This window comes from Eleutherodactylus coqui, chromosome 9, assembly GCF_035609145.1.
Source record: "Eleutherodactylus coqui strain aEleCoq1 chromosome 9, aEleCoq1.hap1, whole genome shotgun sequence".
NCBI classification, from domain to species: Eukaryota; Metazoa; Chordata; class Amphibia; order Anura; family Eleutherodactylidae; genus Eleutherodactylus; species Eleutherodactylus coqui.
In genome coordinates this window covers 8341287-8366165 of record NC_089845.1, presented here as the reverse complement: position 1 = coordinate 8366165, position 24879 = coordinate 8341287, and the positions used below count along the sequence as shown (strand labels likewise).

The 24879-nt window shown below is 45.5% G+C and overlaps 1 protein-coding gene across 6 annotated transcripts in view; it reads right to left on the bottom strand.

Moving 5' to 3' along the window:
• The window catches only part of PTPN3 (protein tyrosine phosphatase non-receptor type 3), a 318436-nt gene that overhangs the window by 91209 nt on the left and 202348 nt on the right, over positions 1 to 24879 (bottom strand). For all 6 annotated transcript variants that reach the window (XM_066579095.1, XM_066579096.1, XM_066579097.1 and 3 more), the window contains 4 exons: positions 16875 to 16898; positions 11364 to 11550; positions 9470 to 9547; positions 9311 to 9367 (listed from right to left, as the gene is read on the bottom strand). In XM_066579095.1, coding sequence (XP_066435192.1) covers positions 9311 to 9367; positions 9470 to 9547; positions 11364 to 11550; positions 16875 to 16898 — 346 coding nt within the window. The remainder of the gene's footprint in view (positions 1 to 9310; positions 9368 to 9469; positions 9548 to 11363; positions 11551 to 16874; positions 16899 to 24879) is intronic.

Here is a 24879-nt window from a genome sequence, read left to right as displayed (position 1 = left end):
CGCGAAATCAAGTGGGGTTATACACTTCTGTATGGCCATATTAATGCACTTTGTAATATACATCGTGCATTAAATATGAGCCATACAGAAGTTATTCACTTACCTGCTCCGTTGCTAGCGTCCTCATCGCCATGGTTCCGTCTAATTTCGGGGTCTTCTTGCTTTTTTAGACGCGCTTGCGCTGTGCGGTCTTCTCCCTTCGGCTCTGCTCGGCAGCATCAGCGTTTTGGCTCCACCCCCTTGTACGCATCATCGCGTAGCTCCGCCCCCGTCACGTGCCGATTCCAGACAATCAGGAGGCTGGAACCGGCACACGTCATGGGGCGGAGCTACCCACTTGATTTCGCGAGACAACCCCTTTAATTAAAACACAAAACTCTAGATCCTTCATTCCGAAAATTTAAGATAGAGAAGACCAACTCCACCATACAACAGATGCTACAGCCAAAATCTTTCAATCCTACTATTTAGATCTATACAACATAGATAATCAAGAGAGCTCAGACACATGGAGAACCGAGCAGATTCAAAGAACCCTAGACTCTATCAGTCTCCCACAGGTTTCAGACTCCCAGAAACTAACACTAAACAACCCAATCCTCTTTAGAAGAAATAGAGGACGTCATTAAAGCCCTCCCCAAAGGCAAAAGCCCAGGCCCAGATGGGTTTAGCTCCACATACTACAAAACATTCAAAGATATCCTGACCCCGGCCCTGCACTAGTACTTTAATCATATTAACGCCACAAACGACTTCCTAAAAAAAGCACTCCCCGCTCACATTTCCCTAATTCCAAAGGAAGGTAAAGATAGTTCCCTTTGCAGCAGCTATAGGCCAATTTCATTAATCAACAATGACATCAAACTCTATGCTAAAATTCTTGCAAATAGAATCAAGCCCCTTCTCCCAAACCTTATCAATTCCAAACAAGTGGGTTTCACGCTCTCCAGAGAAGCAAAGGACAACACCACCAGACTGATCAATATGTTACACCAAGCCAAGCATACCAAAACTCCCCTAGTGATCCTTACAACTGACGCAGAAAAGGCCTTCGATAGGGTTAACTGGCTATTTCTAAAAAAAAACCTTCAAAAATTCAGCCTCCCTGACAATTTCATTGACAAAATTATGGCATTATATAAAAAGCCCTCAGCTAAGATCAAAATAAATGGAAGCTTTTCCTCGGCCTTCAACATTAGGAATGGCATGAGACAAGGCTGCCCACTCTCCCCTCTTCTATTTGTCCTGTCAATGGAGGTGTTCCTGGAAAGAATAAGGCAAAACGTACAAATTACAGGCCTCCGTTGCGGACAGGTTGAACATAAGACAGCCTCTTTTGCTGATCACGTACTTTATTAAATTAAAGGAGAAGTTTCCCAGACCTTTGGTCACTTCCTACTTGCTTTAACCTGGAGTGTTACGCCTTCTCCACTGACAGTTTTTTAGTTCTATTCTCTTTTGCTGATGACGTCTTGATACTAATATCCCAACCACAACTGTGTCTAAAACCACTTTTGAGGGACTTTGACCTCTTTGGACAAATCTCAAACATTAAGCTCAACCTCTCAAATCTGAACTCCTCAATATAAACATAGAGGAAAGAGTCTGGTCCAGATTATCCAAAACATCCCCATTTAAAAACACATGCTCTCATATAACGCATCTGGGAACCAAAAGTTCACACAATTTATCCGACCTATACAAACTAAATTTTCTCCCACTATTAGACAAACTCGAAAAAGACTTAGCATCCTGGATTTCTCTACAGGCGTCATGGATGGGAAGAAAAAACCTAGTTAAAATGGAGGTCTTGCCCAAAGTTCTTTATCTGATGCAGGTGCTCCTAATAGAAATTCAGCAGTCTTTCTTCATTAAATTAAAACGCCTAATTTCCAGATTTATTTGGCAAAATGAAAGTCACAGAGTAAAACACTCAACCTTAATCAGACATACAAAATCTGGCGGTATTGGCCTACCAGATTTTGAACACTACTACAACGCAATACATCTTACCCGCATTTTTGATTTTATACACCCTTCCAAAAATAAACTGTGGGCTCAAATAGAACGCCATTCGCTAGAGAACGAACTCTACTCTTTACCCTGGGTAACACCATACAATAAACCTTCACCAAAGGAATCTCCAACCCTCTCACTGCAATCTCCTTTAAAATTTGGCACAAAGTCAACAAGAAACTGCGCTTTTTACCTCAGGTTAGAGGATACACGCCCTTCCTAAATTTATTACCAATCAAACTAAAGCGTCTTAAAAACTATCTCTCGCAACACTCAAACCTACACAATGTGCCTGCCCTGAAATTATTTCATAATGATTTGTTCATCACACACCAAGATCTCCAAGACTCACTCTGCCTGCCGCAACTTCAGCTTAAGGACTACAAGGCAATCAGGAACACACTATCCCTCTTTCAATCAGAGATTCTTAGCACTAATCATAATTTACTCTCACATAAACTTCTTAGGACATTTCCCCCCTTCAAGGGGATCACCTCAAAAATTTACAACACTCTCATCCATAATAAGGAAAAGCATCTTGGTATCACATTCTCTCAAGAGGAAATCCTGAACATCTTAAGTAACTCACACTCAAGTTCAGTTTCAACAAAATACCAAGAATTGAACTACAAAATAATTTCGAGGTGGTACAAAACCCCAGAACTGCTCCATAGAATGGATCCGAAATACCCCCCGACCTGTTGGAGATGCTCTAAAGCAGAGGGCTCAATCACACATTTTGTTTTCATGCCCATCGTTGGCCCCCTTTTGGCAGGAAATACAAAAGACGCTTAAATCAATTCTGGGTTATGAAGTAAAACTCACACCCAAGCTGCTTCTTCTAAATATATTCCCCTGGAGGATATCAGAAAAAAAGAGACCCACTGCTCCCGCTTCTGCTAGATGCAGCAAAAATACTAATTCCGAGGCATTGGAAAGATGTAGATCCCCCAAACATCCATGAATGGTTGAATGAGGTTAACCTAATAAATAGTTTTGAAAAAACGAGACGCCTACAAGAAGGTGAACCAGAAAAGTACTTCAAAACCTGGAATAAGTGGACCTCTCACGGGAACAAATAACTCCCCATTTAGAAATGTGTTAGCCAACAGCTCTCCTCCTTCATACAATGAGCCTATCCTATTCCTAGGTACGACTCCTAAGTTGGATCATAAAGCAAGCTACTAGAAAACCGATCCTGTTTTCCTTCCACTCCCCCCACTTTTACTTTTCTTTTTCTCCCCTATCTTTCAACCTCTCTCATTATTTGTAAACCATTCACCATGTTCAATTGTATACGAGAATGAATCTCATTGTGCCTTAACTCTGTACATCACCCCCCCCCCCTTTCTTTCTGTACCCAAGTTAAAACTATAAATAAAGAATTTAAATAAAATAAGAGTGTTACCATTCTTATGTGTGGAGTCTCGCGGGTTACTATGGGGCAGTCTTCATGTATAGTGACCTCCAAGGGGCTGACGCCGAGCACACGTCCGTGTGTGATTTTTAAACTCTCACTGGGGTAACTCCCATTTAGTTCCTTCCAGCCCCCGTGGGGCTTATCTTGGCACACATAATCCCTGAAATACATATTTCCTTCATAACTCCGTGTGGGTGTGACACACCATATAAATATGACAACGATGTTTCTTCTCATGATTTTACGTGTGTTTTGAGCCCACACAAGTAGTTTTGGACACATCTCGTCCAAGATACGCAATTCCCGGTTCCTGAGCGTTGTGCCAATATGGGAGTCCCCACATCTTATGTGCGGTGATGCGACATTTCACAGAAAATCCTCATCAGCGGGCTGCGACATACAGATCTTTCATAATACCTAAATTACATTTTTCTTTGTCTTAAAGGCATGTTCTTTTGTTAACTTTGCCTCCAAAAGTTATCAGGTCAGTTATGACCATTTGGACCAGTAAGGGAGGGAAAGAGCTACTGGGGTGTGAAGCCTGTTTCCTCTCCTTATCTCTTAATATAAACATTTGTTAGTCCTGGCTTCAGAGGGGCTACAGGACATCAGAGACCCCCTGGGGGAGAAGTGTAACAGCCTGGGCTGAAGTCTACTTCCCCGCTATTTCCCTGCTCAGCTTTCCTAGATGGTGAAAAGAATTTAACTCCTTTATTTTTTGATATATCTATCAATCTCATACATATATCTGGTATCTATCTACCTGTCTAATATCTACCTAGTAAGGGCAAATTCAAAGGGGAAGGATGTCAACTCAACTTTACTAGTGTCCTGAATGGCAGCTGATTGATACTGGACAGCTGGGGGGGACACTTTGTCTCTTTATACTACAGTGGGCACTATTTCGCTATTCACCTCAAGCAGCAGACAGGCTAGGGGCATCCCTGGCTGAAGCATCAACTGACATCTTAAAGCAGTGTTTCAAGAAGTAACTAATAAGAACAGCCCTGCAATACCCCCCATGTGTCGTTAGTGCAGACCCACTTGTAGAAGGGGGGAAGTACCTGTGATGATATCATGGTCACACGAAGCTCTCCGATCCTCCCCCAGGACTCCACCTGGACTCTGCAGCTTTATAGTGAGGCCACTCCTGGACTCTACATTTATCTGGAGCTAGGGTCAGAGTGAATTGTGTAACTCTGACCCTGAAGCACAACAACACTGCTAGACTTAACATAGGAACTCTGAGCTGGCCTGACAGTGACCCAACATATCAAACTCAAATTGTATGATTTAATGGCGGTGGTGGGGATGTCACATATCCACCAAAGGTTACGCAAAGGGGTCAAAGTGTGGTGAAAGAAAAAGCAAGACGGCTTTATTAACAGAAATAACACATGTTATACATATTACACAATATTACAGTAGACATGCCGCCCGACCTTAACAGATTCTGCATGACAGTACTCCATCCACATCACCCCTGTCACCTACCATCAGTATACTCCATCCACATCACCCCTGTCACCTACCATCAGTATACCCTATTCATATCACCCTTCTCCTCCCATCAGTATACCCCATCCACATCACCCCTGTCACCTACCATCAGTATACTACATCCACATCACCCGTCACCTTCCATCAGTATACTCCATCCACATCACCCCTGTCACCTTCCATCAGTATACTACATCCACATCACCCCTCTCTCCTTCCATCAGTATACTCCATCCACATCACCCCTGTCACCTTCCATTAGTATACTCCATCCACATCACCTCTCCCTCCTTCCATCAGTATACTCATGCACATCATCCCTCTCTCTTTCCATCAGTATACCCCATCCAAATCACCCCTCTCCTTCCATCAGTATACTCCATCCACATCACCCCTGTCACCTTCCATTAGTATACTCCATCCACATCACCCCTGTCACCTTCCATCAGTATACTCCATCCACATCACCCCTGTCACCTTCCATTAGTATACTCCATCCACATCACCTCTCCCTCCTTCCATCAGTATACTCATGCACATCATCCCTCTCTCTTTCCATCAGTATATCCCATCCACATCACCCCTCTCCTTCCATCAGTATACTCCATCCACATCACCCCTGTCACCTTCCATCAGTATACTCCATCCACATCACCCCTGTCACCTTCCATTAGTATACTCCATCCACATCACCTCTCCCTCCTTCCATCAGTATACTCATGCACATCATCCCTCTCTCTTTCCATCAGTATACCCCATCCAAATCACCCCTCTCCTTCCATCAGTATACTCCATCCACATCACCCCTGTCACCTTCCATCAGTATACTCCATCCACATCACCCCTGTCACCTTCCATTAGTATTCTCCATCCACATCACCCCTGTCACCTTCCATTAGTATACTCTATCCACATCACCTCTCCCTCCTTCCATCAGTATACTCATGCACATCATCCCTCTCTCTTTCCATCAGTATACCCCATCCACATCACCCCTCTCCTTCCATCAGTATACTCCATCCACATCACCCCTGTCACCTTCCATCAGTATACTCCATCCACATCACTCCTCCCCTTCCATCAGTATACTCATCCACATCACCGCTCTCTCCTTCCATCAGTATACTCCATCCACATCACCCCTCTCTCCTTCCATCAGTATACTCCATCCACATCACCCCTTTCACCTTCCATCAGTATACTCCATCCACATCACCCCTGTCACCTTCCATCAGTATACTCCATCCACATCACCCCTGTCATCTTCCATCAGTATACTACATCTGCATCACCCCTCTCCTTCCATCAGTATACTCTATCCACATCACCCCTGTCATCTTCCATCAGTATACTACATCTGCATCATCCCTCTCCTTCCATCAGTATATCCATCCACATCACCCCTCTCTCCTTCGATCAGTATACTCCATCTACATCACCTCTCCCTTCCATCAGTATACTCATCCACATCACCCCTGTCACCTTCCATCAGTATACTCCATCCACATCACCCCTGTCACCTTCCATCAGTATACTCCATCCACATCACCCCTGTCACATTCCTTCAGTACACTACATCCACATCATCCCTCTCTCCTTTCATCAGTATACTCCATTCATATCACTCCTCTCCTTCCATCAGTATACTCCATCCACATCACCCCTCTCTCCTTTCATCTGTATACTCCATCCACATCACCCCTCTCTCCTTCCATCTGTATACTCCATCCACATCACTCCTCCCCTTCCATCAGTATACTTATCCACATCACCTCTCTCTCCTTTCATCAGTATACTCATGCACATCACCCCTGTCACCTACCATCAGTATACTACATCCACATCACCCCTGTCACCTTCCATCAGTATACTCATCCACATCACCCCTGTCACCTACCATCAGTATACTCCATCCACATCACCCCTGTCACCTTCCATCAGTATACTCCATCCACATCACCCCTGTCACCTTCCATCAGTATACTACATCCACATCACCCCTCTCTCCTTCCATCAGTATACTCCATCCACATCACCCCTGTCACCTTCCATTAGTATACTCCATCCACATCACCTCTCCCTCCTTCCATCAGTATACTCATGCACATCATCCCTCTCTCTTTCCATCAGTATACCCCATCCAAATCACCCCTCTCCTTCCATCAGTATACTCCATCCACATCACCCCTGTCACCTTCCATCAGTATACTCCATCCACATCACCCCTGTCACCTTCCATTAGTATACTCCATCCACATCACCTCTCCCTCCTTCCATCAGTATACTCATGCACATCATCCCTCTCTCTTTCCATCAGTATATCCCATCCACATCACCCCTCTCCTTCCATCGGTATACTCCATTCACATCACCCCTGTCACCTTCCATCAGTATACTCCATCCACATCACCCCTGTCAAATTCCATTAGTATACTCCATCGACATCACCTCTCCCTCCTTCCATCAGTATACTCATGCACATCATCCCTCTCTCTTTCCATCAGTATACCCCATCCACATCACCCCTCTCCTTCCATCAGTATATTCCATCCACATCACCCCTGTCACCTTCCATCAGTATACTCATCCACATCACTCCTCCCCTTCCATCAGTATACTCATCCACATCACCGCTCTCTCCTTCCATCAGTATACTCCATCCACATCACCCCTCTCTCCTTCCATCAGTATACTCCATCCACATCACCCCTTTCACCTTCCATCAGTATACTCTATCCACATCAACCCTCTCTCCTTCCATCAGTATACTCCATCCACATCACCCCTGTCACATTCCTTCAGTACACTACATCCACATCATCCCTCTCTCCTTTCATCAGTATACTCCATTCACATCACTCCTCTCCTTCTATCAGTATACTCCATCCACATCACCTCTCTCTCCTTCCATCAGTATACCCCATCCACATCACCCCTCTCTCCTTCCATCAGTATACTCCATCCACATCACCCCTCTCTCCTTCCATCTGTATACTCCATCCACATCACCCCTCTCTCCTTCCATCAGTATACTCCATCCACATCACCCCTCTCTCCTTCCATCTGTATACTCCATCCACATCACTACTCTCTCCTTCCATCTGTATACTCCATCCACATCACTCCTCCCCTTCAAGGTACTTAGTATCAAATGAAGATACTCATTTGATACTAAGTACCTTATAGCGCGGTGACATTTATTTTTCTAACATTGTTGTATTATATATTTCTTTGTGAGGGTTACCCTGCTCTAGGGAACCCTTATGAATGTCCTGCAGCTCTTCGGTTAATACTCGGATTGGGTACTCACGGATCCCCTGTGAAGTGGAGTTTTTTTGAAAAACCTTGCGGCGCTTTCCTATCTTACACACTCCTCCCCTTCCATCAGTATACTCATCCACATCACCTCTCTCTCCTTTCATCAGTATACTCATGCACATCATCCCTCTCTCCCTCCATCAGTATACTCATCCACATCACCTCTCTCTCCTTTCATCAGTATACTCATGCACATCACTCCTCCCCTTCCATCAGTATACTCATCCACATCACCTCTCTCTCCTTTCATCAGTATACTCATGCACATCATCCCTCTCTCCTTCCATCAGTATACTCATCCACATCACCCCTCTCTCCTTCCCTCTCCCTCCCAACTGCAGAGCTGCTGTAGCATTACACGGCCAGAGTAAGGGGAAGGATGAAGGAGCAGTATGCCGCTGGGGACAGAAGGGGGTGCTAGTCTCAATCATTGTTTTACAAACTATGTAAAAACTCATGCTTTGAATTGAAGGAGTGCTGGCATCTAATAGGTGGCGCTGCAGAGGTATTGTTCCATCTCCCTTGTTGCCAGTTTGAAGGAGAGATTTCCCATTCCTTGTAACTGAACTAATTGTTTACTGTTATGGTCATCCCTCCCTGCTAGTTATCTTAATGCTTTTGTCTGCGCCCTCTTACACCTTCTGTTTCTGGTATTTATCTAGTGCAAATTAAGTTCAGCATGTTCCTGCCCTCCCATGTGATCATGTGTATTTATTACATACCTCTCTAGATTTGTTTCATTATGCCTGAGGAAGGGCCCTGTGAGGTATGAAAGCTCGCTATAACAACATTGTGTTGGCCATTAAAAGGTATCATATCTATAAGATGACTTGGTTTCTCTTACTGAGAACAATCCCATTTAGCTCTACTGGCTAACACGGTCCTGGCCTCCACCCCAGAACATCAGCGCAGCAGCTCTAACGGATATCTGTTGGAAAGTTATCCATCCCCGTCTCTTACAGTATAGTAGATTTCAAACATAAACAGGCCAGCCCCTTTACCCATCCTCTGAAGAACTGACTATATGCCAACCAGGAAAAAAATCACAATACTCACAGGCGATCCTGGGGCCACTCTGGAGACCACCAATTGCATTTTCTGATCGACACCCCCCTAAAAATATGTAAAATATCATATTATTCCTCCTCTAATGTTACATATAGAACACATTAAATATTCAGCAGTGGGATTTTTATATATAATGAAATGTATTACCTTCAGGTTAAATCCAAATTTCCCCTCCTCATCTGGCGTGATACGGACCAGCAGCAAATCTCCATTAACAAGGTCATTCTTATAAAAAAAAATATATATATTATAGAACTGATAAACAAGCAGAAACAAAACGCTAATACGCTGTATCCCCTAATCACCGGGTCAGCTTATCAGTACTTCTACATTCAGAAAAGGCTTTTATGGTAATTAAGTCGTTAAATCCCAGACGGTGGTTATACTTACCGATGTGCTGAGAGAAATAGTTATAGACACCACATCCCTCAGCATGCAGACAGCTACATGAAGGAGCATTACACAGGTGTGATATGCTGAGACATGTCTAAAATCATACAACAGTAGAGGTGGAAGGGTCCTCCAGGGTCATCGGGTCCTCCGGGGTCATCGGGTCCTCCGGTCCAACCCCCTGCTCAGTGTAGGATTCACTAAATCATCCCAGACAGATGACTGTCCACCTCTGAACACTTCCATTAAAGGAGAACTACACACCTCCTGTGGCAGCCTGTTCCACTCATTACTAGCACATAGTAAGTTAGGATAAACAAAGACACATGTCCATCTAGTTCAGCCTGCTGACACATTGAGGGGAGTGAGTGCTTAGTATTATACCTGTACATAGATAAGGCATACAAAGGGTGCCAGACCATCTGATATGTGTAGTGCACCACGCAGGCTTATATTAATGATGCCACACACAATTCAGCTTAGTGGCTTGTATTGCCCCTCACACTGGTAGTGATACCCTGGGCACCCCCAGCATTTATCGCCAGACCACTTGCTGCAGCCACTTCCTCCATTATGTGCTTGGTGTGAGTAGGTGTTCAGCAGCCTCCCATCTGCATGCTGGTGGTTGTGGGGTTTCCTCTTGTACTCTCTAGCAGTACACCAGTATGCATGGCCGCCTTCTGGGATTTTTGATGTGTTCTTTGCTGTGATTTGAGTTAATTAAACCCTTACTTTGTTCAGTCTTGAAGGCATTTCTTTACGATACCCGAGCTTGTAAAAAAACTAATGAAACTAAGTGGTATGATGACAAGACAGACTGTGACACGTGATGCTTTATGAGGGTCACATGAGTTTATTTTCTTGCATATATCTTATTGTTGGTTAGAGACTGTTACACTCTTTGGGCCTTTTACACGGGCTGGCCTGTTTTGCACGGACCCCCGAGCGGCCGTCTCAGCCGTGACTGTTCCTGTGCCTTCAGTTTTCTGTACACCTCACTTCTCCAAACCAGGGATAAAAAGTAATCAAGAAGTCAGCTATACCTCAAAGTTGTACCAATAAAAACTCCAAGCCGTCCTGCAGAAAACAAGCCCTCATACTCTGCCGATGGTCTTGGAATGTGTCAGCTCGGATTCATTTCAGTTAGAGGTGAAGCGCCCGCCTGCTCCTAACAGGCGGTCAGAAACAGAGGGACAGGTTTTCACATCTCGGCCTGGGAAGTCTGAGATGGGAATACCCCTTTAAGGGAATGAGTCATGGGCCAACTGTATTTATATCAGACAAATTCAAAATCAACAGGTGTTGAAAAAGGGTCTTTGCTGGGAAGCTTTTCCAATGTGAAAGCTCTAGGTTCATGTAGAAGTGTCCGTCGAGCTCAGGCTGAGTCACGGGTCCCTCCGTCTATCATGCTGAGCTAGGCGGAGAGAAGATGGACGGGGAACCTTCCAGAAGGCACTTCTCCCTGAGCCCAGCGCTGGATACAAACAAGTATTAAAGTTCAGTTCTCTAAGATCTTGTAGCCATTTAGTCTAACAGTCTAATGGAATAAGAGCAGCCATCACTGATCCACGCGGTCAGAGCATCATGACCTGACCGTGGGGACAAGTTCCCTTAACGAAGGACTACCAGCTCTGAACATAAACATGTATACCTTGTCATAGTAGTACTGACTGGAGTCCTCAGTGGAGTTCCCTTTCTTGATAGTATCATAGGTCTCCAGAAACGTCTTGTCCACACCTTCAAGGGGATGCGAATGATTCGACACTCCATTGGGAGACCCGGGAACTGAACCTTGATTGTTCAATTTATTTTCTTTAAGATTGTGTTCAAATATATTTCTAAAAGAACAAGAGAGAAAGACGGAGCGTTCAGTAGCCATTACTTAGAGTCATGTCGGTACACTTAGAGACATACCACTATTTACGCATCAAACCCACTGTTACCACAAAAACATCTTAATTACTGCACCCCCATACTTAAAAATCCACCTCCAATTATATAGAGCTCTCCGTAAGACGTCCAAGGGAGGAGAAGAAATGCTGTACCTTATTAGAGATGGACAATAATGCCGCTGTCCATTTATCCACGCAAGCTCAAAAGCAGCAGCAGAATGGAGGACATTACACTACAGCAGTACAGAGCAGTGTAGATGTGAATGCAGCACTGCCGTGAGGTAAAACACTTAGAACCTTCAGCCTCCTCTGTGTGCTTTTCTCTATCACCCTCCAGCAGCTCACTCTTCTTCTTCACCTCTCCATAGACTTCTATGGGCAGCATTTAATGGCTTCATAAACTTTCTCTCTCTTTGAAGATGATCAGTCTCTTTTATGTATATAGATTTTATAGGTGAATTCAGAGTGAGTGAAAAGTTAAGTTAATCTACAGTCACTGGAAACATACAGGATTTAAAACATAACTTTTAAATTGGGTCTAAAATGCAAAAAGTTCTATTCATGGTTGCAAATGTATGTATGGGAGGGAATCACCCTAATAACCTCCTTTACAGCCCCGCTTGACAAATGGAGCAATCATACTGACAAGAGCGGCCCGTTTAGGAACCTCATCCTTCTGTCTGAGAGGACAAGGCTATATTAGGGAGAAATAAGGGTGAAGTTCCTGTATAAGGCCACACTTATCAGGGCGATTGCTCAGTTTGTCAATTACAGTTGTATAGGGCGTTATTAGGGCGAGTTCCCTCCCACACACTTTTACAACAATGAATGGAGCTTTTTGCATTTTTTTTGCATTTTAGACCTATTATAATAAAACGTATGTATTAAAGGGTACCTGTCACCTGGCCAAAGCACCATAGACTAAATTATGATGCCGTTGGGTAAGGTGACAGGAGCTAGGTGATGTAATTTTTATACTCATCTGCTTCCTGGTTTTCGAATTGCCCGCCACTGAAATCCAAACACCGACCAAAAACCTAACTCCTTTTAGAATCCTGTGCATGCACTCTCCTATAGACTTGAATAGGACACCAAGCCATGTGGGAACCGGGAAGGGAGTAAGTATATAAAGTACATCGCCCCCCGTCACCTAACAGCCAGTGGCGTAGGAAGGTGGGTGCAGCAGGTGCGGTCCGCCCTGGGTGCCATTACAGACGGGGGTAACAGCACAGCTGTAGTCCTGCCCACCTGACCTATGTGCCACTAACAGTAGGCACAGTCATGCCCAGCAGCCTGCAGTGAAAGTCGTGTACATGTGTACCAAAATGGGAACCCCTTCTTCCGGGGCCACCGCAGGCTCATCTACGAGAAGTGGGTGGGCTCCTTTGACATCTTCCAGAAGGACGTCACCAGCCGGGCCGAGGCGCCCTTCAGGGAAGTAAGGAACATCTACACTACGAGACACAGGCACCGGGTCACCAAACTGCAGCCTGGGGAGTGCTACGTGGCCGGCGGGAGGAGAATCTTCAAGAAGCTGGAGTAAGTATGCAGTGTGGGGATGGGAGGGATTGCAGGAATGGGATGGAGTGTGGAGACAAGCTAGCACTTGTTGCTTATGAGGACAGGATGGGGTGTGGTGACAAGGTGGCACTTGTGGGGACAGGATGGAGTGTGGTGACAGGGTGGCACTTGTGGCTTGTAAGGACAGGATGGAGTGCGGTGACAGGGTGGAGTGTAATGACACGATGGCACTTGTGGCTTGTGAGGACAGGATGGAGTGTGGTGACAGGGTGGCACTTGTGGGGACAGGATGGAGTGTGGTGACATGGTGGCACTTGTGGGGACAGGATGGAGTGTGGTGACATGGTGGCACTTGTGGCTTTTGGGGACAGGATGGAGTGTGGTGACAAGGTGGCACTTGTGGGGACAGGGTGGAGTGTGGTGACATGGTGGCACTTGTGTGGGACAGGATGGAGTGTGGTGACATGGTGGCACTTGTGGCTTTTGGGGACAGGATGGAGTGTGGTGACAAAGTGGCACTACACTGATGCCTCCACCCTGTACCAGTCACTACACTGATGCCTCCACCCTGTGCCAGTCACTACACTGATGCCTCCACCCTGTACCAGTCACTACACTGATGCCTCCACCCTGTGCCAGTCACTACACTGATGCCTCCACCCTGTACAAGTCACTACACTGATGCCTCCACCCTGTACCAGTCATTACACTGATGCCTCCACCCTGTACCAGTCACTACACTGATGCCTCCACCCTGTACCAGTCACTACACTGATGCCTCCACCCTGTACCAGTCACTACACTGATGCCTCCGCCCTGTACCAGTCACTACACTGATGCCTCCGCCCTGTACCAGTCACTACACTGATGCCTCCGCCCTGTACCAGTCACTACACTGGTTTCGTGTTAAATATAGAATACAGTTTAAACTCCTCACTCTCACCCACACCACCGAATATCTCCTTTCTCATCTCTGTCTACCACCCTACCCGCGGTCTCTGCTCTGTTGATGGCCTTAGACTCAGTTCCTTTCTACTCTGGACCTCCCACTCCCATCTCTAAGATTTTTCCCTAGCCGCATTCGTTCTCTGGAAGGCAATACCCCAGACAATCAAGGAAATTCCGAACGCCCACAGCTTTAAGTGAGCCCAAAACACACATCTTTTTCGGGAGGCCTACCATATTCCCTAATCTAAACTATTCTTCATCCACCCTGCTTCTACACTCTCCCTTGGAAACCAGACCCCCTTCTTCCCGCTGCACCTCTTATTGGCTTATTCACAGACACGGCTGGTGATCTGCTGTATATATGTATAGTATCCCATGTGTATCCCTCCTTATAGTCCCTACGCTCCTTCGAGCGGGCCCTACTGGCTTACTACTGGATGCTATGACCTATCTTGTCGATGTTTATAAACCACTGAGGTAAGTAGATTAAGATTATTACTATATCTTAGAAGTGGGGTAAATACAATAGGCCCAGTTGTTTAGGGGATGTTCTGCACTCAGCTGATTCCTCTCTTCTGTTCTCCCCCATTATAAGTACCTTGTCAGGACTCTTGGTTTTGGCAGCTCGCCTCATGAAGAGATTTACTCACTTTTCTGCCTGTCCTTAATTGTAAACACAATAGCCCCTACATCACAGATAAAACTAACGGTGGGCCGCACTTAGGAGGACTGATTGGGCCCCAGCTGCTTCAATACTTCTCCATCATAAGGCCCTATTAACATGGGCTACAAAATCCAACTACTTTGTAGCGCTACAAAAATGCATGTATGTGGACAGGATGGAGTGTGGTGACAGGGTGGCACTTGTGGGGACAGGATGGAGTGTGGTGACATGGTGGCACTTGTGGGGACAGGATGGAGTGTGGTGACATGGTGGCACTTGTGGCTTTTGGGGACAGGATGGAGTGTGGTGACATGGTGGCACTTGTGGCTTTTGGGGACAGGATGGAGTGTGGTGACAAAGTGGCACTTGTGGGGACAGGATGGAGTATGGTGACGGTGGCACTTGTGGGGACAGGATGGGGTGTGGTGACAGGGTGGCACATGTGGCTTTTGGGGACAGGATGAAGTGTGGTGACAAGGTGGCACTTGTGGCTTGTGAGGACAGGATGGAGTGTGGTGACAGGGTGGTACTTGTGGGGACAGGATGGACTGTGGTGACAGGGTGGCACTAGTGGCTTTTGGGACAGGATGGAGTGTGGTGACAGGGTGGCACTTGTGGGGACAGGGTGGAGTGTGGTGACAGGGTGGCACTTGTGGGGACAGGATGGAGTGTGGTGACAGGGTGGCACATGTGGCTTTTGGGGACAGGATGGAGTGTGGTGACAAGGTGGCACTTGTGGGGACAGGATGGAGTGTGGGGACAAGGTGGCATTTCTGGCTTGTGGGACAGGATGGAGTGTGGTGACAGGATGGCACTTGTGGCTTGTGAGGACAGGATGGAGTGTAATGACACAGTGGCACTTGTGGCTTGTGGGGACAGGGTCGAGTTCGGTGACATGGTGGCACTTGTGGCTTCTGGGCACAGGATGGAGTGTGCTGACAGGGTGGCACATGTGGCTAACAGCATTATAAGTTTGTTTATGGTGCTTTAGGCCCAATGTCCACGGGCGGATCTAATTTGCAAATCATGACGCCCATAGGGAAGCATGGGCATCCGCACATGAATTAAAGCATTCAGATTTGTTTTGCAGCATGTTCCAAATCAGTGCATGGACAGCTTCCATTGAAGTCAATAGAAGCCATCTGATCCGCGGCCCGTCTGCAATTGAATTCGCCCGATCACCTGCGGGCTCCCAGAAGCGGGTTCCGATCCGTCCGTGAACATGAGGCCTTAGGCAGGTGACAGGTTCCCTTCATACCCTGTATTTTCTACTGCCTGTTACTTTGATTACATTCAGGAAGGTGGATTGTCTGCGTCTCCGATCATACCTGAGTGAGCAGTTTAATAAAAAGGACCATGAAAGGCGCCAAGAGAAGAAATATACATTGTTCTCTAATGAGATGTACTAGAAATGCTCCTATCTTTGCTTGCATTAATTTATACAAAGCTGTCTTTAATTGGAGGGATAGTTTAATTAAAATGAGGTTTTCTGCTTATATAGCCGAGAGATTCAACTACAATGTACTGAAATGCTGTAAACAGTCATTAGGATGAACTCGTCATGTTAACGATTGCTGCGTCTGTAATTTGCTTTAATAATGGATATTGCTGGAGACTTGGGGCCTTTCCAGTTTGCCAGGGAGGGGCGCAGAATGTCCCTCACAGGTGGTCGTAAATCTAGTAGGTATGTTGTATTGTATAACGAATACATGAGGTCTCAAAACGGTCAAAAAGCAAAAAGCAGCTGCTCTTGTGGCCCGCTGCAACCTCCATTACTTAATGCTGTGAACGGCACTGCGACGGTTAACTACGGGGCACACGGACAACCTCTCCTGCCACTGCTCATCAACAAGCCTCAATGGGAAAAAGGTCGAAATATAGGATTAGCTTCTTTACACAAATACTTCTTGGTTTGATCGTCATACGGCTCTTGTAGCAACACGTACGGAATGTGCTGGAAGAACGTGGACGTGGCTTCAGTGTCACCCTAAGGGTGTCCCAATTCGGCCTTATTTAATCCCTACCGGAGATTCATCAACAACGCTGCACACCCCACCCTAGGGGGCGCACTGACTGACTGCTCAGGGGGGGATTACTGGCATCCAAGCTAAAAGACAAGAAGTGCTGTAACACTTACCTTGGAGAGTCCGGCTCAGACAACCTAAACGGAAAGAAGGGAAATTGTCAGTTTGCAAAGTATATTTCACGTCCCCCGCAGATTCCTCTAATGGCCACTAACTACTTATGTGCCAGCCAGGGCTATAACGGGCAGAAATGCACTTTACTAAAACATCTAAAACATCCCTCTGAGGCCGGTCTCACAGACCAGATTGGGATTGTGGAATCCATGATTGTCACCGATGCAGACGACCCGCGGTATTCAGCATCCATTACCAATAGTAAGGCCTCCTTCACACGGGCGACACGGTATTGCCGCAAGAAAATCGCAGCAATATCGCATTGCTGGTGCGATATTGCTGCGTCTTCTTGCAGCAATGCCACGACTTTGTAGCACTGCATGCAAGGATTTTCGGGTGGGTGGGGGGTTCTTGAAATATAAGCCCTACCCTGAAAATAAGCCGTAAGTGCAGAAAAAAAAGTACACCTCACCTAGAAGTGCTGTCTGGCTCCGCTGCAGCTTCTCCCCAAGTCCCCGGCACTGCTCTTCTTCATCTCTTCTGGCCGGGTATTGAAATATCCCCGACTCCTGCCAGCCAGCTCTCGATGAATGGGTGTGATTGGCTAAGCGTCAGCCAATCAGAGGCAGCGCTTCCAGGGAGCAGAAATTTTTCAATCCCCGGCCAGAAGAGATGACAGAGAATAGTGCCAGGACTAGGGAGAAGAGGCATCACAGAGGACAACGTTTCTAAGGTGACGTATACTTAGATTAGGGATTTGACAGCAGGATTTTCTTTTGTCAAAGTAGCATCACATCGCACAAAAACCACATTTTCACGCGATGCAACAGAGAGGAAGGCTCCATAGGGAAACATGGGCTACAAAACCTCACGAGTCGCAGTCATATCGCCGCACCCGCAAAGTTTTTGTGTCGGGATGTCGCATGCTACAAAACATTGCAGGTGTGAAGGAACCCATAGGAGAGCATGGGCTTCACATACAAGCGATTTGTATCATTGTAGCAGTGTGACAAAATCGTGTAACTTTGTCGCCCCTGTGAAGGAGGCCTAAAGAATTGGCACGTCTGCTCCTATACCCCTGATGACGCTGGTCATAATGCCTCATGTAGGCTCCCCTGCTATGCTTATGTCAGAGTCAGCATTTATCACACAAGCTGGCAGTTCATGCAGGGATCTAATCACTTGCTGAATCTGCAGCATATAGCAGTGGGCGGCTCTATGGTAGCGCGCACCATTTGCAGCAAGTATTACAGTCGTGACCCTGATATTTGTGCATTATTACCAAGGCAGGGTCGTGTTTCCTTTAGATCGCTTCTGTCTAATATGTTGCACTCACATTATATGGAGACTCTGACCTTTATAAATCATTGCTGCTATAATGTATTTTACTACTTATAAATAAACGTTGCTTCTTCGGGGGGGGGGGGGGGGGGTCAGCTTATGGAAAAGGCTGTGGTGGGAGTGGTTACAATTTAACCCTAGAGGGCTCTTGAGCCCCCCAAATCTTTTCTCCACCCTGTACCAGTCACTACACTGATGCCTCCACCCTGTGCCAGTCACTACACTGATGCCTCCACCCTGTACCAGTCACTACACCGATGCCTCCACCCTGTACCAGTCACTGCACCGATGCCTCCACCCTGTACCAGTCACTGCACGGATGCCTCCACCCTGTACCAGTCACTACATCGATGCCTCCACCCAGTACCAGTCACTGCACCGATGCCTCCACCTTGTTCCAGTCACTACACCGATGCCTCCACCCTGTGCCAGTCACTACACCGATGCCTCCACCCTGTACCAGTCACTACACCGATGCCTCCACCCTGTACCAGTCACTACACCGATGCCTCCACCCTGTGCCAGTCACTACACCGATGCCTCCACCCTGTGCCAGTCATTACACCGATGCCTCCACCCTGTGCCAGTCACAACACTGATGCCTCCACCCTGTGCCAGTCACTACACTGATGCCTCCACCCTGTGCCAGTCACTACACTGATGCCTCCACCCTGTACCAGTCACTACACTGATGCCTCCACCCTGTACCAGTCACTACACCGATGCCTCCACCCTGTGAGAGTCACTACACTGATGCCTCCACCCTGTACCAGTCACTACACTGATGCCTCTACCCTGTACAAGACACTGCACTGATGCCTACACCCTGTACCAGTCACTACACTGATGCCTCCACCCTGTACCAGTCACTACACCGATGCCTCCACCCTGTAACAGTCACTACACTGATGCCTCCACCCTGTGCCAGTCACTACACTGATGCCTCCACCCTGTGCCAGTCACTACACTGGTTTCGTGTTAAATATAGAATACAGTTTAAACTCCTCACTCTCACCCACACCACCGAATATCTCCTTTCTCATCTCTGTCTACCACCCTACCCGCGGTCTCTGCTCTGTTGATGGCCTTAGACTCAGTTCCTTTCTACTCCCATCTCTAAGATTTTTCCCTAGCCGCATTCGTTCTCTGGAAGGCAATACCCCAGACAATCAAGGAAATTCCGAACGCCCACAGCTTTAAGTGAGCCCAAAACACAGATCTTTATCGGGAGGCCTACCATATTCCCTAATCTAAACTATTCTTCATCCACCCTGCTTCTACACTCTCCCTTGGAAACCAGACCCCCTTCTTCCCGCTGCACCTCTTATTGGCTTATTCACAGACACGGCTGGTGATCTGCTGTATATATGTATAGTATCCCATGTGTATCCCTCCTTATAGTCCCTACGCTCCTGCGAGCGGGCCCTACTGGCTTACTACTGGATGCTATGACCTATCTTGTCGATGTTTATAAACCACTGAGGTAAGTAGATTAAGATTATTACTATATCTTAGAAGTGGGGTAAATACAATAGGCCCAGTTGTTTAGGGGATGTTCTGCACTCAGCTGATTCCTCTCTTCTGTTCTCCCCCATTATAAGTACCTTGTCAGGACTCTTGGTTTTGGCAGCTCGCCTCATAAAGAGATTTACTCACTTTTCTGCCTGTCCTTAATTGTAAACACAATAGCCCCTACATCACAGATAAAACTAACGGTGGGCCGCACTTAGGAGGACTGATTGGGCCCCAGCTGCTTCAATACTTCTCCATCATAAGGCCCTATTAACATGGGCTACAAAATCCAACTACTTTGTAGCGCTACAAAAATGCATGTATGTGGAGTCCAAGGTTTCCAACGGGTTCATTCACATGAGAGATGTTTTGTAGCCTGAAAGAACCCAATCGAAACCATGCACTACACATACATGCGGTTTTGTAGTCCTGGGTATAATAGATGATGGGAGAGATCTCTGTACTGACCCTGATATATTATACATAGTTATTAGAGCGCCTCCTTGTTACAGTCCTGGGTATAATAGATGATGGGAGAGATCTCTGTACTGTCCCCTGATATATTATACATAGTTATTAGAGCGCCCCCTTGTTACAGTCCTGGATATAATAGATGATGGGAGAGATCTCTGTACTGAACCCTGATATATTATAGTTATTAGAGCACCCCCTTGTTACAGTCCTGGGTATAATAGATGATGGGAGAGATCTCTGTACTGACCCCTGATATATTATACATAGTTATTAGAGCGCCCCGTTGTTACAGTCCTGGGTATAATAGATGATGGGAGAGATCTCTGTACTGACCCCTGATATATCTATACATAGTTATTAGAACGCCCCCTTGTTACAGTCCTTTGTATAATAGATGATGGGAGAGATCTCTGTACTGAATCCTGATATATCTATACATAGTTATTAGAGCGCCCCCTTGTTACAGTCCTGGGTATAATAGATGATGGGAGAGATCTCTGTACTGTCCCCTGATATATTATACATAGTTATTAGAGCGCCCCCATGTTACAGTCCTGGGTATAATAGATGATGGAAGAGATCTCTGTACTGACCCCTGATACATCTATACTTTGGCTTGAAGTCCTTTTAGGTCCCATAGCACACATGTAGAGTTTTCGAGCGCCCAAACCATAGAAAACCCCCACAAATGACCCCATTAAGGAATTTATCTAGGGGTGTACTGCATATTTTGACCCCACAGTTTTTGAATGAATTCAAGCCAAGCAAAAGGAAAATATTGTGATTTTCGTTTTTTTGGCAATTCTGTCATTTTAAAAACAGCTTTTTTTGTACAGCACACAAATGAATGAAGACTTGCACCCAAAAATGGATACCCCTGTTTGTTCCATGTTCAGAGACATACCCATTGTGGCCCTAATCTTATGTCTGGATGCACAACAGGACCCAAAATGAAAGGAGTAGTCGGTGGCTTTCAGAACATAGATTTTGCTTGAAGTCCTTTTTGGCCCCATTGCCCACTTGTAGAGTTCTTGAGTGCTCAAAACCATATAGAACCCCCACAAATGACCCCATTTTGAAAACTAGACTTTATCTAGGGGTGTACTGTGTATTTTGACCCCACAGTTTTTGAATAAATTCAAGCAAAGCAAAAGAAAAAAATTTGGATTTTCGTTTTTTTGGCAATTCTGTCATTTTAAAAACAGCTTTTTTTGTACAGCACACATATGAAGGAAGACTTGCACCCCAAAATGGATACCCCTGTTTGTGCTATTTTCAGAAATATACCCATTGTGGCCCTAATCTTATGTCCGAATGCACAACGGGGCCCAAAATGAAAGGAGTAGTTGGTGGCTTTCAGAACATAGATTTTGCTTGAAGTCCTTTTAGGCCCCATTGCCCACTTGTAGAGTTTTTGAGCGGCCAAAACCATAGAGAACCCCCACAAATGACCGTATTTTGAAAACTAGACCCCTTAACGAATTTATCTAGGGGTGTGTATTTTAAAGCTACAATTTTTGAATAGATCTAAGCGAAGCAGTAAGAAAAAATTACGATTTTCATTTTTTGGGCTATTGTGTCAATTTAAAAACAGGTTTCTTTGTGCAGCACACATATAAATGAAGACTTTCACCCCAAAATGGATACCCGTGTTTGTCCCGTGTTCAGAAACATACCCAGTGTGGCCCTAATAGACTTACAGGACACATGGCTCGGCCTACAATGAAAGGAATACCCGTTGGATTTCAGGGTACAACAGAATAAATTCCAGGCCCCGTTGCCCACTTATAGAGCCATTGAGGAGCCAAAACTATAAAGAACCCCCTCAAATGACCCCATTTTGAAAACTAGACCCCTTAACAAATTCATCTAGGGGTGTACTGCGTATTTTGACCCCACAGTATTTGAATGAATCTAAGCAAAGCAGAAGGAAAAAGTTACGATTTTCATTTTTTTGGCAAATTTTTAAATTTAAAAACAGTTTTTTTGTACAGTGTACATAGGAATGAAGACATTCACCCCCAAATGGATACCCCCATTTGTCCCGTGTTCAAAAACATACCCCTTGTGACCCTAATTTACTTACAGGACCCATGGCAAGGCCTATAAAGGAGGGAACACCCATTGGATTTCAGGGCACAACTGAATAAATCCCAGGCCCCATTGCTCATTTGTACAGAATAAAAATTGACTCCCTAAAAATATCCCCCCCCTCCGCACCCTTTTCGGCGTTCGCAAATCTTAGATAAAAGTAATAATGTGAACTGTGTGGTATTTCCGAAGGGGAGGCACTGGTGTGAGAAACTTGCTGCTTTATTGTTTAAAAATTGTGCATATTCACAGAAAAACAAGGACCGGTTTCACCTGTCAAGAGCCTCGATCACCTCTACACGGAGGTCAGTTTTAAAATTCCTGCCCCTTGGGTATCTGGTATTCAGCGTTAGTATCCAGAAGGCCTCTCTTCTACACCCTCGTGCCTGGCTGACCACACCCCCTCTGTTACCATTAGTATCTTGCTCTATCCCAAAAAATGTAAAGCTATTCAGACTCCCTGATGTGTCTCCAGGAAGTGCTTTGCTGCTCCTGAACTATTGGTGTTGCCATTTTTGATGTATCGCACATGTTCCGCAATGCTGGTTCTAATTTTGCGTGTCGTACAACCAATGTAGTTCTTATTACATTCTGCGCATGAGATTACATAGATTGCATTACTGGTGTTACAATTCATGTAGGTTTTAATTTTATATTCTTTATATCCCTCACTATCCATGAAGCTAGTTTTTCTGTTATCAGCCAGATAACATATGCTGCATCGAGAGTTACCACACCTAAAAAAACCATTGTTTTTCAGCCATTGTGTTTTTTTCATTCCTGATTTAAAGGTGCTTGGAGACAGCATGTCCCCTAAATTCCTGCTTTTTTTAGACACGACCATTACCCCTTCATCTAAAATACTATCTACTGTATCATCTTGACGCAGGATTGGCAAAAATTTGAAAAAAATATTTTTTATTTTATAAAAATCTCGACTATATGCTGTGGAGAAAATTAAACCTTTTTTCTTAATTTTATTTTCATTTCTCTTATTATTAAGTAAGGTCTCCCTATCCATTGTATCAATTCTGTTACGGGTTTTTTTCAAAGCTGATTTTTTGTAACCTCTCTCCCCTAATCTCTCTATAATCCCATTTTTTGTTTTGTCATGTAGATCCTTACTGGTACATGCTCTTTTTGCTCGTATCATTTCCCCTGTTGGAATAGCCCTCAATGTACGTCTGGGATGACTGCTGCTAGCGTGCAAAACAGTATTCCCCGCTGTTTCTTTCCTAAACAAACATGTCTCTATTTTGCCAGTGGAGACATTACCTCTTAGGGTTAAATCTAGAAATGGAATTTCTATATCATTTTGTGTAACCACAAATTGTAGGTTGACCAAATTGTCATTGATGTATTCAACAAATTCTGATCTATCAATAGTATCATTACCCAAGTCTGTACCCTTATCCCAGATGATAACTGTCATCAATAAATCTAGCATACCCCACCATGCGGCCCGCATACGGATTTCTGTGGTTGAAAATAAAAAAATGCTCCCACCAGCTCATCGTGAGATTTGCTATGGATGGTGAAAATTTGGACCCCATTGGGGCTCCAGTTATCAGTAAAAAAAAATTCATTATAAAAAAAAAAATGTGTTTCAACAAAAATTCCGTGGCCAAAACAATGAATTCCTTCAACTCATCGCTTTAATTACTAAAGGACTGTAAATGAAATTGAACAGCTTCCAATGCCGCATGGTGTGGTATGCTAGAATATAAGTCTTTAACATCACATGAGACCCACTGGTAACTACTTCTCCATTCAACCTGTTGCAATTGTTGCATTACATGTTTACTGTCTTTTAAGAAACCCGGGACTCTACAGACTAATGCTTGCAGGGATCGATCAACCCACAAACTAAGACGTTCACAGAGTGAATCGATCCCTGCAACTATGGGGCGAAGGGATCTCACACCAGTGCCTCCCCTTCTATGGAACTTACTTGTGAAAGAAAGCCTAAGTGACTGCAAGGCTGTACAAGCACTTGGAGACGCACCTGCTGCATGGAACCAGGAGCTAGAAGCCGTCTAAGGTGGGATAAAAGTCTTTTTTTCTAAACAGTATTTCCGAAGACAGGGGTAATTACGGGGGCTGGTTGGAATGGGCCCATGGGGCAATAAAACCATGTATCCCCCCTCCTCTCATGCTTTTTGGGGGTCATTTCTTGACCTCAGTGGTGGGTATGGGGTGTAAAAAGTGGCGCACTGTGAGTCTCCGTAAGCTTGATGAGGTGCGGCAGTCTCACACAGAAGACGCTCAAAAAGGTGCTCCTGGAACTGCAGGAAGGCGAGCGTTCCCGGGGCTTCTTGTAAAATACGTATTACAGGTAGCGGTCTGAATAACGCCGGGCTCACACGGCCGTAGGTGGAATCTGCTTGCGGAGGCCCACAGCGGATCCCATCTGTGAGCCCGGCTGTGACCCTGCGTACGGTCACGTAATGTACTGCACATAACTGCCTACTCACACAGGCGGTCATTCGCAGTACTTTTTTTTTTGTTTGCATTTCTCGCACCATCTCTTAGCGATGACGCGGTACCCGCAGCCCGTATACAAAGTAGTTGCATATGGGCAGCAGG